General features: G+C 38.3%; 1 protein-coding gene across 2 annotated transcripts in view; it reads right to left on the bottom strand.

The window, feature by feature from the left end:
* Positions 1 to 372: 372 nt before the first annotated feature.
* The window catches only part of phf14 (PHD finger protein 14), a 104,514-nt gene continuing 89,981 nt past the window's right edge, over positions 373 to 14,905 (bottom strand). For both annotated transcript variants that reach the window (XM_053490099.1, XM_053490100.1), the window contains exon 18: positions 373 to 1,193. In XM_053490099.1, the coding sequence (XP_053346074.1) occupies positions 1,119 to 1,193 (75 nt within the window). In that variant the 3' untranslated portion in view covers positions 373 to 1,118. The remainder of the gene's footprint in view (positions 1,194 to 14,905) is intronic.

The raw sequence follows: 14,905 nt of genomic DNA, 5'->3' as shown, positions 1-14,905 counted from the left end.
AGGACAGATAATTCCAGATTGAGTTACTTTTAAAATGACTGTGTACAAATATTTTTATAGCAAATTATGTGAATAAATCTAATAAACATTCACAAAGACAGGTAAAATGTACAGATCCTTTTCTATTGTAAGATCTATTATATAAGGATTGAGAAATGGAAAGGGTGAGTATTGAGTGGATAATATCTGCAAATTAGAAATGTTTGACTTTGTTTCCCACCCTGAATAAAAAAGTAGAAAAATGTCAATTTTATTTTAATACCTGAATTTTTGGCGTAGTTTTTAGTCGTTTGTGCATTCAGTTGAATTGGAAATCCTTGCATCAGAAGGTTTAGCATTAAAGATGACCTTTTTCTTTTTTTTTTATTGTTGTTTATTAAGAATTACACATTTACAAAGTACCTAAATACAGACTCTTGTGTAAACTCTTTTGGCAGGCAAAGCATTTCTGTAAATCATCAACACAGTCAGGTGAAAGCAGGAATTTATAAATTTATGATGCCTCCTGTGTAGGACACCTAGCATTTCATATAAGTATGTAAAAATAGTGTTTGCTCTGATATCTGAGTATTCCTAACCACTCCCCCGGGTGCTCACTCTAGAGCTCGTACATGTGGATGGATAAAAATAAAATAACACTTAAACGCAAACGTGAATCTTGAGAATAAAGAATACTTAACAGTAGTACATTTCTCTCTGTACAAAAAAATAAACAAAACAAATGGTATTTTGAGCAAGACATTGGTATAGTATGATAATATATCACACAACATATGTTCACATTCAGCTTGGGTTCGGGTTGTTTAGTGTAGGAAAATAAATTGATTTTAATCCATTGATCTTCATGTCAGTTCATGATTTGTTCACAGATACAAACTGGTAGATGGGTTTGAAAAAAAAAAAGAAATGTCAGTGCAATAACTTAAAGTATATAGTTAGAGCTAGGTCTTATGTAAATGATCCTGGGTCACACTGCTTAACAAAATGGCTCCATGTGCTAATTGGGATCATGTGTAAAAACAAAAAATAAAAAATAATAATAATAATTTGGCACAGGAAAAAAAAATTAAATAAAGGTGTCAGCACTGACAGTGTCAACAGAGTGACGGTGAGGTAATTCAGTTCGGGATCTCCTGCTCAGCTGTTTCCTCTTTCACGCATTCCTCTTCAGCTTCACGTGCTTCCTCTTCCTCCTGAACAGAAGTAGAAAAAGCAGTTATTTTATGTGCAATGATGTCATTATTATCGAGATGTGAATGTAGAATAATTTAAATTTGAAAAGGTTTTTTAAACTGTTCAATAATAACTGACATCCCATGGAAGTCCCGCCCACTTTCCCACACAATTAGATCACATTTTAAGTTCTTAAATAATGTGAATGTTTGTTTGTCTTGGCTGAGATTAAACCACGTCTAATACCCTATATAGGTAACATCGATAATCAATTCACTTTTTAAAATGTTTTCTCTGCAGAAAAGGATTGCACAAGCAGTAAAATGTTAGATTTAACACTTCTCTTGTTCCTCGTCAGGGTTTCAGGTTTGTATCACTCAAGATGCAAAAAATCCGTAGTGTCTGTAACCATGTCAAATTCATGTTGTAAACGTAACAATTTTGCAGTTTAGAATAATATATTTTTCAGGTTTATGTCTTTCCATGTGAAATCTTAACTGGCCAAGTTTCATCTGAATGATGGTAAAGATAATTGAAAGATTTGAATTCAAAAACGTTACGGACACTACAGACATACTGTAAAAGGGCATGAAATTGTTTTTAGCAAATGTATCTTATCTATCTAATAAAACTTTAAATGTGTATGCATATTTACCAAAAATGAGGTATGGTTTAGGAGATACGAAGCATTAAGTATTGATAAGCATGGTGTTACATGATCCTATCTAAAAAGTCACTTTTTTCACCTAGATGAGACACTTTCAAGCACCAATACCACGTTTTAACCGAATGTAATTAATTTAAATATTAAGATATTTAAAAAAATAAAAGAATTTTATTTGTATTTTAATGTTTTGCATCACAAATTACTACGAGATAAAACAAACCACAAAGAAGCAAAACCCAGATAATAATTTCTCTCTGCTGCACTATTCAAACCACAAACGGTAAAAGTATTTCCCTCAGCCCATATTATGCATTCCTTTCTCTTTCTTTCTCTTCTTCTTTTTTTTTTTTTTTTGTAAATCAATATGCCATCTTTTTCAACCTCAGCCGAGCAACAAATCCTCACAAGATACAACAGCGCGTGGTCATCATGCTCGAGTCACTTAAAGCTCGCCAAGATTTAGAGGAGGACGCAAATAGAAAACGACGGCCATCTCGACAGTTAAATGAGTCTGACAGATGCAATTATCCCCTCTTCCTGGGGTTAATACACACATCTACAGCCAGCCATGTGTGATTACCTATTCCCAACCACACGCTGCCCTCGTCCTACCCTGGAAGGGCCGATGTATGACACGCACGTACACACACACACACACACACAAAACACCTCCCCTTAGGAAACTTCGACTTTCCTTATCTGTGATGGACTGTCTCCTTGATTATTTTGTCGATGTGTTATTTTCAGCCTGATACCGTCCGTACACTGGTCGTATAAAGCTCGGCTAACACGCGGCGTGAGCCTTTCAGTGCTAAAATCCCTAATAATCCTGTCGATAATGCTTACACTCTTCATGATTCACAAATCATGATATGATTTCTGAAGGCTTAGGATAATGTCTGAAACAATGTGTAGCTTAATAGCTAACCAGGGAGATCGCTGGTTAAATAATCTAGAAAGAATTTTTAGGCTAACTTGTGATTATTTTGACATGAATTACTACTACAGCACTGGGACTCTTACTCAAGTCGACGATATATGTATTATATTGTATTGCTGAAGCGGTCCGCAACCTTTTAAAACGTAACCACCGGACTACCCCAAGCCTAGCATCCATAACACACACACACACACACACACACACACACTATACAAGTCCGTCAACGCACTTTAGTGGAGCTTTAAGAGGCATTACTTGAGTCTATAAAGCACTGATACCAAATAAACAGGACTAACAAGCACAGTTATCCCAGTGATTTATGAATCCAGGCTTTATATAAAGTGTTAGCGGATGGCGTATGGCCTTGATAGAGGACCGTCAAACTCTCTATGACAACATAATTCAAATCTTCGAACCTGCAGAAGAGGGAAATTCGTTTAACAGACTGCACAGGCTTTTTATTTTTGCTTCATCCGGCTATGTCGCTGAGTCTGTCTGGAGCGAACTTTTTGATATACGGGCAAGGCCGTTTATGAAAAATGCGCCTCTTTCCTCCTGAACTCTGGACACTTTGTCGCCGCTGGCCCTTGGGCAGATATAAATTCGCACCTCGTGAGCGCGCAAGTGCCTGATCTGCCCCGTGCCATCCACCAAATCTCTCTGACAAGCCTGCCAATTTTCCAATTACCCGCGGCGCCATACGTTATCGCCATGGCCGCTCGGTGCTTAAATGAGAAACCACCTCATGCTAAATGTCTTACTTAGACTAAAGCACCCCTCCTTTTTTTCCATATCTTCCTTCTAGTCTTTTTTTTTTGTGTGTGTTTGATTTAGAGCGTGTCCCTGGGGAAGTGCCACTGGACATTTGGGGGACTGATTTGCGGGCTCTACCGAGCGTCCCTCCTCCCATCGTTTGTCCTCCAGGGGACAGAAGATGACTCGTTTGGGTTGCTGAGTTACAGCTGAGACACGGCTGCCGCTGGCAGGACCGCATAAAATGCAGCAAAGCTGTTCAGAAACGTGAGACAGTTAAGAGGAATCAGACGGCAGGAAAGAAAACAGTGTTTAATCTTCGCCTGTTTCTGGTTTCCGAGCGCTTTGACTATGAGGTGAGGCGGGACAATAAACAGCAGTATAGAGTAGATGACTTTACATTGAATATGAGATATGAGAGAGAGAGAGAAAGGCTGGTGAGGGAATGACAGTAACGACCCTGTCTTGCCTTTGTTCTACAACATTAAATGGATAAAATGCACAAGTGCTGTACTGAAAGTAATGCAAAAGTGTGTTATTGGAAACTAAACAATGCTGCGTGGTAACATTAACTCTACTCGCTGCATCACACTGCCGATTATTTTCCTATAAGACCGACCATGCCTAAGTGTTTTAGTTCTGATTAAGCTCAGTGTATTACAGTATGTGGACTTTCTATTCGGATTCTGTGTCAATTTCATTGGCAAATAATACAAGATTATTTTTACATTTAACAATTTTTACATTATTTTTACAAAATTACAGCTCTGAAACTTCATTATATTAATGTACCAAAGTCACAGGTATAAAGTCAGCTAGCGGACAGCAATTAAATGACTCATTCGTTTATCTGATAAATCAGTCTGTTATTTTGGTTGCCTATAAAGTATTGTTCTGAACACAGCACAGCACACAGTGCTAACCTAATAAGAAAAAAGCATAATAAAGTAATAGAATGAAATTAAAAAATAAAAAAGAATGAATGAAAAAAGAAAGAAGAATGAAATGAAAGAAAAAATAAATAAAAGAAGAAAAAGAATGAAAATGAAAAAGAAATAAAAAAATATATAAAAAAAGAATGAAAATGAAAGGAAAAGAATAAAAAAAAATGAAGAAAAAAGTAGAAAAAATGAGAAACCGAATGAAATAATAAATGAACCAAAGAGAGTGAATAAAAAGAAAGAAAAAAGGCTAAAAGTACCAAAGAACTAGAAACAAAAAAGAAAGAAACAAAAGAAATAAACAATGGATAAATAAAAAGTAACATTTCACAATCTTGAAATGAAAAAAAAAAAAGCTATAGGGCAGATGGACATACTGTATACAGTAGACATATAAAAGCAAAGTGTATGATTTTTGTTATGTATTTGCCTTAATTATCTTTAATATCCTGCCATCCTGTAAGTAACAAACAAACAAACAAAAAAAATATATAGGCCTATTACTTGACCTGTTTACTGGGTCACAACCTTGTGTATATCAGTTTCTGGTCAGTGACGGGATGGCTGCTCCACTTCCTCTATTTTGGGTCTAGTCACCGTCGCACCGTGTCCCAGCAATCCGGTAGCTGGTCACTCACGCTACACCTATTGTGCCCGCCTCCTGCCCCGTGATTGGTTGGACAGAGTATGAGGATAACTACTGTACTTTGCGGTGTTGATTGTCGTAGACATCCTGTGTACGACCCCCTGCTTGGCCTTTCTGACTACGGTCCCGATGTCCCCTCTGTATTTGACATTCTGTGTTCGAGTTTTTTTTTTTTTTTTTTTTGATTTGCCCTTTCTAGTTTCGGTTATTTGCTCTTTGTAAATACGTTCCGTACGTAACTTGTGAATAGGGGGGTTTTAGGAAGTCATCGTCATTTGATTTAGACAAGAATTTCCGCTTACTGTAGTTCTTTTGGGTAAGTTCATGTGCTTCACTTTGGGGGCGTTTTGTTTAGTATGTTGAACAAATAAAAACTAATCATGCCATTCTGCTCTCTTTTAAACTCTCCATTTTCAGCTCTTGCTTTCTTTTTATCAAACTGTCGTAATGTTTGTACGTTTTTCAGAAATCTGAGGCGTTCATCGTACACATATTAAGTATCACTTCTGACGGTCCTCTTTCTCCTGAATGTAAAATGAAATGTTCTTGTCACACTGGAAGCACACTGCTCTTCTCCACACTTGAGGTGTTAAGTGATTTTTATGCTAAACAGTCATTTCTGTCTGAAAGCTGCGGATATTTTGTCAAAAAAATTGCAGGTGTCATTCGATACGCCTTCGGTTTCAAATCTCTTTTTATATAAGATCGAGAATGTCTCTCTCTCTCTCGTTTTTTTTTTTCCTTTTTTTTTCTTTCCCAGACAGGATGACATTTCCTCTGCGAGGCAGAGCCATCTCAGACGCCCTGACAGGCAGCGGCATTGTGGGAAATCTCCATTGCTCTCCTTGGGGAAGAGCGGAGGAACCGCGTCCTGCCACTCACACTCCTGCCCTCTGGCAAATGCTTACACACGTACGGTAATGAAAAACCACGTGCTTTATTTCTTTTCTTTTTTTCTTTTTTTACAGATGCACGCTGCATTAAAAACCCTCTTTAAAAATGATTGTTGCTATTTATACGGAGATGTTGTTACACACGCTTTATTAGTACTGTTAATACTGTTACGGAGCTGCATAATCGAGTTAAATAAAACAGGCATGCTATTAAAATAAACAGCATTATGCTGAGAGAGAGAGAGAGAGAGAGAGAGAGAGAGAGAGCATAGGCAGATAAAGACAGACAGTAAGGAAAAGGAGAGAGAGAGAGAAAATGAGGCAGTGAGATGTAAAAAAAGGCAGACAGGTAGGAGAAAATGGACAGATACGCAAAAAAAAGATAAAAAGAGAGAGCAACACAAAAGAAAAAAAACCAAGAAAGAGAGAAATATGTCATGCCTATAAGTCAACCTTTGAATAGGGAGACTAAGAGAAAAGGACAGTGAGAGAGAGCGAGAGAGAGAGAGAGAGTAATCTCTTTAGACATAGAGAGAAAGTGACGGAGTGAACAAGATGCAAGTGAGAAAGAGGGACAGACAGACAGAGTAAGCGGGATGGAAAAAGAAGAAGCTTTATTAGCATGAATGTTAACAAAAATATTACATTGTTGCCAAAGCAATTATAAAACATTTACTACAATATAAATAACATCAATCTGAATTTATACATGTGTATATACAGTAAAGATCATAAACATATTAGATATGAAAGAATATCACTAGGCAGATAAAAAAGACAGGCACAGTAAGGAAAAGGAAAGACAGAGTAAGAGAGAGAGAGAGACAGAGAGACCAGGAGAAAATGGAAAAGACATTAAGGAAAAAGAGAGACAAAGAGAGACAGAGAGAAAGAGAAACAAAGAGACAGAGAGGGACAAAGAGAGACAGAGAGAGAGATTGACAGAGAGAGCAGGATTGGCAGAGAAAAAAGACAGATTGTAAGGAAAAGGAGAGAGAGAGAGAGAGAGAGAGAGAGACTGAAAGAGCAGGATTGGCAGAAGGAAAGAGAGAGAGAAAGAGAGAGAGAGAGTGAGAGAGAGAGAGAGTGAGAGAGAGAAAGCAAGAAAGATGAGAAAAGGCAGAAAAAGGAACAGATACAAAAAGAGACTTTCACACAAAAGAAAGTAAAACAAAAGATAAAGAGAGACAGAGGCTGATATTTGTCATGGCAATAAAGCAACATTTAAAGTTTAGGAAAAGGACAGTGAGAGACAGAGAGAGAGAGACGGAGAGAGAGAGAGGTGAGAATAAGGGATAACAGTTAAAGAACAGCATACAGGCTGAACCCTAGGTGGCATCAAAGCCTTGTGGAGTGTGTGAGTGTGTTGGAGACAGAGAGCCCTGCATCCTCACCGTGCTGCGCTCCCTCCTTCCTCTCTCTCTCACACACACACACACACACACACACATGCACAGTCAACTTCATAAAGTGGGATTAAACTAAAGCCGGGTGAAAAAGAATTCAAATTTACGACGCCGCTTTTGCTTTAATGAGCTTTGGCGTCCTTTATCAAGCCGGCGCAGTCCTCAAAGAATTCAGCTGGCTAATTAGTATGACGTATTTCCTTATCGTGTTTTCTGCTTTTATTGTCTTCCCTTGCGTGTGTGTATATTTATATGCGCGTGTTTGTGCAGTGCGCAGGACGTGGCTTTTTTGTTGTTGTTTTTTTTTTTTTCCACGCAGATAAAGAGGCTTTATGGCCTCCTCCTGTCTGATAGGTGCCGCTGTGCGTTTGCAGAAGACAGATTGATGTCCTGCAACGATGATGAAAACACACAGTGTGGGGGGGAGGAAAAAAAAAAGAAGTGGCATAACATCCAGAGAAATGAAGCACGGCCACACGCGGCAAAGATGGTGAGCTCTCGTCGTACAAACAGATCCGAAAAACAATCAGGAAACAGGACGATCCTGGAGGTGCGAGGCCACAGCGCTAACCACTATAGCATCATGCTGCCTCGCGAGTTTATAGACCAGTAAATACTTTAAAGTGTAAAGGCCTCATGACGACAGTGGACTGTTTCAGAGAGAAGTGTGTTAAACACCAATGTGCATCAATTGAAACAATCAAACCTTTTTTTTTTTATAGTCCAATGATTGAGCTGATGTCTCGGCTAGTGTGGCACTTTTAAATATTATGGACTTTGACTTACAAAGTAAGTATGTGAACACACACACACACACAGAAAATCACTATATGTGTGTTGATTATTTTTCTATAGCAGCGCAACACTTCTGACTAGGATTCGTTTTATTCCCGTATGTGGCAAATGTCTAGAAATGTCCAAAAGTCTAATTTTAGGCCTTTTATGATTAAAAAGAAAGGATTGATTGGACTAATGGATTAAGTTTAAAAACTAAGTTTCAATACTAGAGCTGAGAATCACCGATATTATATTACACCGTTACCTACAGTATGTGCCGATTCAGTTTGTATTGCGATTCTGTATCACGATTTTATAAATATCCAGATTTTATATCCTTTTTTTCCCCCAAAGTCTGTTACAGTCCTGGACAAACTCAGCTAATTATTTTCTCGTACCACACAGGATGCTGTGCTGCCTGCCAGCGTGTGATTAGAGTGTTTAGAGCCACCTGTAGGATTATAGAGGAACAGCAACAGATTACCACCTCAAATGCAGACATACTGTATATGAATTAGAAATTAATGTAAGAGAGTTTTTATTGTAACATTCCTGACGTGAATTGCCACAAAGAATCACGATACATTAATTGATTTTTATTCCATCTTTTGTAAATACCAAGTTGGTCCTAATGCCAGCTGATAAATCATTATTTATAGAATAATTCAGAATTTCAGCCGAGCGCATGAGTGAAAAGAGATCAGGCTCATGTTTGACAAATACCCTGACTCACTTCTACACCAGGAGATGACTGAGAGATGAAGACGAAGACGTTGATGATGATGATGATGAAGACGATAATGACTAAGATGAAACCATTTCTTACTTCTTATTGTAAACATGCCTCACTAATATCCGTACCCCATAAACAGATAACGACTCTAGATGTATGCGTGTCATTTACTTGCTATAGCCCCTGCAGGATTCCTCATAAAATGATTTTTAAAGAAGATTTACTTGCTATTATATTATTAGACATAGAATAACTACTAGATCCTGGACTGATGAAATGCCTCTCAGTCTACAGCCTATGTATCAGGTCTAATATAAAGCTAGACACATTGTTTTCATGGGTGTATTTATAAGCATTAATCCAAATGATGTGATCAAATAGGTGATGCTCTCAGGCAATCAGTGGGTTGGGGTCACAATTTTGCTTTTGTTACGTTAGAACCTCTGGCAGAGGGAAATAAATTTCATTTCGGAGAAACACTGCTTTCACTCACTCTTCGTCTATACTGTACCGCTTTATCCTGTAGATAGGGTCGGGGGGGCTGGAGCCTATCCCAGGAGAGTTCACCCTGGACAGGGTGCTGATCCGTCAAAGGGAACACATACACACTCTTATTCACACACTATCCTGCATGTCTTTGGGCTGTGGGAGAAAACCGGAGAACCCCGAGAAAATCCACCAAGTACCATGGGAGAACATGCAGACTCCGAGATGGGAATTGACCCCGGAGCTTTCAGAATTACATATGATAGAAGTATCTAGATAGACTACAGTGAAGTGTTGGGCAAAAGTTTTTAAACAAAAGTTAAATTCAATGTCTTTATGACATTTCTCAAATTATGAATACAATCACACTCATGGTAATTAGAATAATTTATTTTATGCAACAGAATTGCTATATGATAATCAATATTTAATACGAAATCCTTTATTCTTAAAAAACCCTGCCGGATCTGGCTGTGCATAAAGTCAAAACGCAGTACTGTTGTGTCACTTACTCAATCCACGCCTGCGTCATAGCTTTCTGAAGATCATGTACAGAAATCTGCAACAGAACCATTTAACCATTTTTCTGACTTCAGAAACACAAGTCCTGACACATTTTTGCTCCATCTATTACCTAAACCACAATTAGCACAACTCTTCAGTCAGATCGGCTCACACTAAATAGTGACGTCACCTGTTTTGTGTTTATAAAAAAAAAAAAAACAAGAACGGAATGTTTCATACTTCTTCATACTTTTGGCTACAGCTGTAGATGTGTGTACAAATATTTCGCTTAGATGTATAGTGTTACTGAATGTGTATGTATGAGTGTAAGAGAGAGAGAGAGTGTGTATGTGTGTGAGAGAGTGATTTAAAGCTCCTGTCGGAGTGGTGGATATGACACAGGAGCGTTTAGTCATATACACTCGGTTCATTAGGCGGCTGAGGCTGTGTGTTACACGCTACATTGAACCACCTCTGGCCCTGTCCTCCCTTTCCTTCTCCTTCGTTTTCTCTCTCTCTCTCTCTCTCTCTCTCTATTTCTCTCCCTTGTTCTTACAGGCCCAGTCAAAGCAAGTCTCCAGAAAGCACAATTAAACTTCATGACTGTGCATATTTGCTCTCCCCTTTTCCCTTTATTACAAAGGGCGTTCATTAATCTGCCTTTTTTCCTTCCGCCCACCCCCAACTCTCTCTATCTCTCTCCCCCCACCAAGAATGCTTTTTCCATTTTAGTGAGGCGTGACGGATACCGAGGTGAATTTAAGTGAAGACGGCTAATTAAATCAGCAGTAAAATGCACAAGCCTACATCTGATAAGCCCTGATACTTGAGGGGGGTGGAGGGGGTGAGGGTGGTGTGGGGGGTTATAACGGCGAGCGAAAGTACTTTCACTCCGTTTCCAATTTAGAGCATAATATTAAATCACAAATTAACACAAGCGCTCAGCCTCCGCAGGTAAATTGGTTGCCTTGTTCACTGCATGCTTGGGTTTTAGGGGGTGGCATGGTGCGTCGATGTGCTGCTGCGCTGGAACACTTCGAAAAAGAAAGACATAAAAAAAAAAAACGTGGTAACCATACTGTCGGCTTTCCCCCCCGACCACAGTAAGTGCTTCAAACTCATTATTTTACATTTTAAAAAGGCCAGGGAATGGTGTAGGGCTGGGGATTTTAAACAGTATGCTGATGATCTCTCTTAAATGGGATCTCAGAATGGGCTGAATTAAACAATAACTAGCAGAATTTACAGAATTTAATACTATTTAAATGTAATACCTGCTTTCAAGAATACATTTTTTTAAATTATGCAGGTTAAAAAATTTTTAAATATAAATGCACATACTATATAGTCCATAATGTACTCCTCGTTGCATAAAATATTTAACTTATGATTTTAATAGAAACATTAAATCAAGTTTTCTAAAAAAAAAAAAAAAAAAAAAAGGTATTTTAACTTTTGGTCTATCAAAAAAACGAATATTTCCCTCCACTTTTTAAGAAATTAAATAGGTATATATTGCTCCCTTTCATGTAGATTATCAGGTGTATCCTTTTTAGTTTTTTGTAACATTTACATATATATATCTTCACATAATGATCTCCTAATTTTTATATATATATATATATATATATATATATTATATATATAAGTTGAAATAAGGCAGGGCAATTAATCGAAAAATTAATTAAAATCAATATTCCAATACCAATATTGTTATTTAAACTTCTGTTTATACTTTTCCTAAATTCTGTAAAACCTACCCTATCGTGTTCATGTTCTGATCCTCTTAAAAACACACAATACTGTCTATGTAGTCACATCACTCCCAACATCCACCCTGTGACATGAAAGCATGAACACTGTCATTTTCGTAAAAAAAGAATCCCTACTTCAATAGTTGAGCATATTTGTAGATCAAAAAAGGGAAAAATGTTTAATTTATTATAATATTATTTTAAGGTCAGTCATGATGGCATGAGCAAAGCCTTGTGAATGCACTGCTGACAATACAGGTGAAAAAGCCCTTTAACTACTGAGAAGTTTGGAGGAGGCGGGAGTTTGTGAAGGAACTACGCAAGGTTCCAGAAGAACCCTTACATTCTGAAAGAAAAAGAGTGTATTTCATCCGTGACGAGCAGATAGCAGTCCCCCGACCCTCATTAACAAGATTTATAGCAGCTGAGAGATACCCTCCAGTACAGATGCATTCGTAACTCCGTGTCTCTATATGAAGATGTGTGTGCTGGAGTGAAGAGGAAAATAAAACCTTCCGGTAAAATATAAATGGATGCACAAATGAAGACTGGTTACAAACTGATTTGCAATGTTAAAATACCCAACTGTCCAGTTTGGATTCATGCTAGTCTGAGATTCTTGTTTGTAGCTGAGAAACCCTTGGAACCTGATGTGATCTTCTGACGGTGCGGGCCGTCCACCTCAAGTTTCAATGTTTTGAGCATTATGTCTGGAATGATGCGGTTTACCTAGACTACTGTGAAAAAGTTGTATGCAGATGCAAATAACTGCTATAGAACAAGAATATCTTAAAAAAAAACAAAAAAAAACAAAACTACCCTCTCAAGAGTACTATAAAAAGCAGTAAAGAGAAAATTAATGAAACAAAGTAAATAATTGGTGCGACAACTCTTCGCTTAAAAATATATTGTCTCGGGTACAATTTGTGCATTATTTTAAGCAAAGCAAATTAGCTGCTTAGTTCTACTGAACATCCTGCAGACCCAGACACTGCCATAGGACAGGTCACACCTGTTTCTTTTTTGGTAATGCATGCAACACTCAGAAACTTTTTATTTTATTTAATAAAAAATGGTCTTTTACATAATATGCTGCTTTCTTTTCTGGCCCAGAGATACGTTCATCCTGTAAGACGCAAGTACGTTTTTCCACTGGAATACTAAACTTTCTTTCGGCGGCTCCCGTCAAGGGGTTGCCACAGCGGACCATCCGATCCGCACACAACTTGACAACCCTCCCATTTATCTAACCGGGCTTGTGACCGGTAATACATGCAGTGGCTGGGTAGTATGGGGTGGGGAAACCAATAAAGGCGGGGCTCGATCCCGGATCCTCAGATCCCCAAATTACCAACCTAGAACCATAGCCATAACGGTCTGAGCCACCACTCCCCTGATTGCAGCTGGAGTACATTGATATTAATATTTTTATCTGGAATACTAATGTTTGGAATGTTTCTACGCCCCTCCACAAAAAAAGTGCATAAGACTTTTGCACAGTACTGTAAATATACCAATTTGGGTGGCTTGTGTTGATCTATTTGCTCTATCATGTCATTTGTTGAGTTCCCGTCTGAAAAAAAAGAAGCAAGAAATCATTACGCAACTACTCCTAGACACTGATCCCGACCAACAACCAGACAAACCTCACTGCAAAAAATTCTTATGCTGCCATCTCATTCTTTTAAGGTCAGAGATAAGATACCCATGTAAAGCAGTTACAATGTAAATGCTACAATGGCAGGCCATTTCGGTGAGCACCATTTTTATTACGTTTACATTTAATGAATTCCCACATGTTTGATGATCTGATTCAATTCACTTTGGGCAAAATCCTCATTGCACCACCATCATTGGAGATGAACATACCAATCAAAATATTTACATCGTCAATGCATCGACACCTTCTTCCAGTCCTGTAGTGCGATGCTTTTCTGCTCACCACGGCTGTACAAAGTAATTTATATGAGGTACTTGATGCTTCGTTGCAGATCAAACCAATCTGGTCACTCTCCTCTGATCTGTCTTATCGACATGGTGCTTCAACCCACAGAACTGCTGCTCACATCTCATGTTGTTCAGGTATTTTTTTTTTTTGCTTTTTTATACCATTCACAGTGTAAACTCTAGCGATTGCAGTGCGTGAAATTCCCACCAGCCCACCTGGCAATAACAACCAACGACTAAAGTCCAGAGACTTCTTTTCCTCCTGCATTCTGATATTTGGAGGTAAACATGCAGTGAAGCTTGTAAAGATGCTTTGCGACAATGTCCACTGTTAAAAGTGCTATGAAAAGAAACAGAATTGAAATTACCTGACAGTGAGTGTATAGAAATAGTGATATACAGTAAACCCCTTCACTGTAAGAAAACACCAAAGCACAGTTTTGTCATGACTGCTACTTACAGTAATAATCAACTAAAAACACGCGCCCCCATAGACTATGCACCGAGTCTTCTGGGATAGTCCCCAGGCCTCCTGCGATCCTGTACTGGATAGTGAGTTAATAATCTTTGGGCTTAATGTACTATATATATCATTGTGCCATGAGTTATATGTTGTTGATATGACCAAAAGTCAACAGGATGTGCATTTAAAACACCCTCAAGACATTCGTTTTCTTTCTGCTAACAAAACCGAGGACCATCATTTTTTATTTTTGCAGGTTCACCAAGTTCACCTAAATAAAGTCAGCAGAAAGTAAACTACTCGACAGAAATGTGAAACTTTCACCTCGTACATCCTTCCCCTTTTTAAGTAGCTTACAGTCATGCCTAAGAAAACCTTCACCTTTACCGTTATGAAAATCACTGTAATACACTCCTGCTCATGGTACTGTATAATGCTTACATTTGCAGTTTCAATATATATATTTAATAAATAAGTAGTTAAAGTCAGCTTGCGGTGGTGGAGGTGGGGGGAATGAATTAATTTAGGACAGTCATTGTAATCTTTTCTCCTCCATGTCTGAGCCTCGGTATGCTGTTTTCTTGCAACGCATCTTCACATCCAGACGGTTGAAGGCCACTATGTACTGTAACAGTAAAGTCCCAGACAGAACATGAACTTTTCATCCACTGGTCCGAGCTTGGATCCGCTGTAGGTTTTGGCCTGCGCATGACTGATCCATTTCTCAGTACAACCGTGTATATGAGACCACCATTGTAGGCTTATTAAAATCTATTCAGGGCTGAGTAATGGGGCAGGACCATCACCTTCACTCTTGTTTAC

The sequence above is a fragment of the Clarias gariepinus genome, chromosome 28, assembly GCF_024256425.1.
Source record: "Clarias gariepinus isolate MV-2021 ecotype Netherlands chromosome 28, CGAR_prim_01v2, whole genome shotgun sequence".
Classification (NCBI taxonomy): Eukaryota; Metazoa; Chordata; class Actinopteri; order Siluriformes; family Clariidae; genus Clarias; species Clarias gariepinus.
Note: the sequence above shows the minus strand (reverse complement) of the source record. Positions and strands in the feature narration are given on the sequence as shown.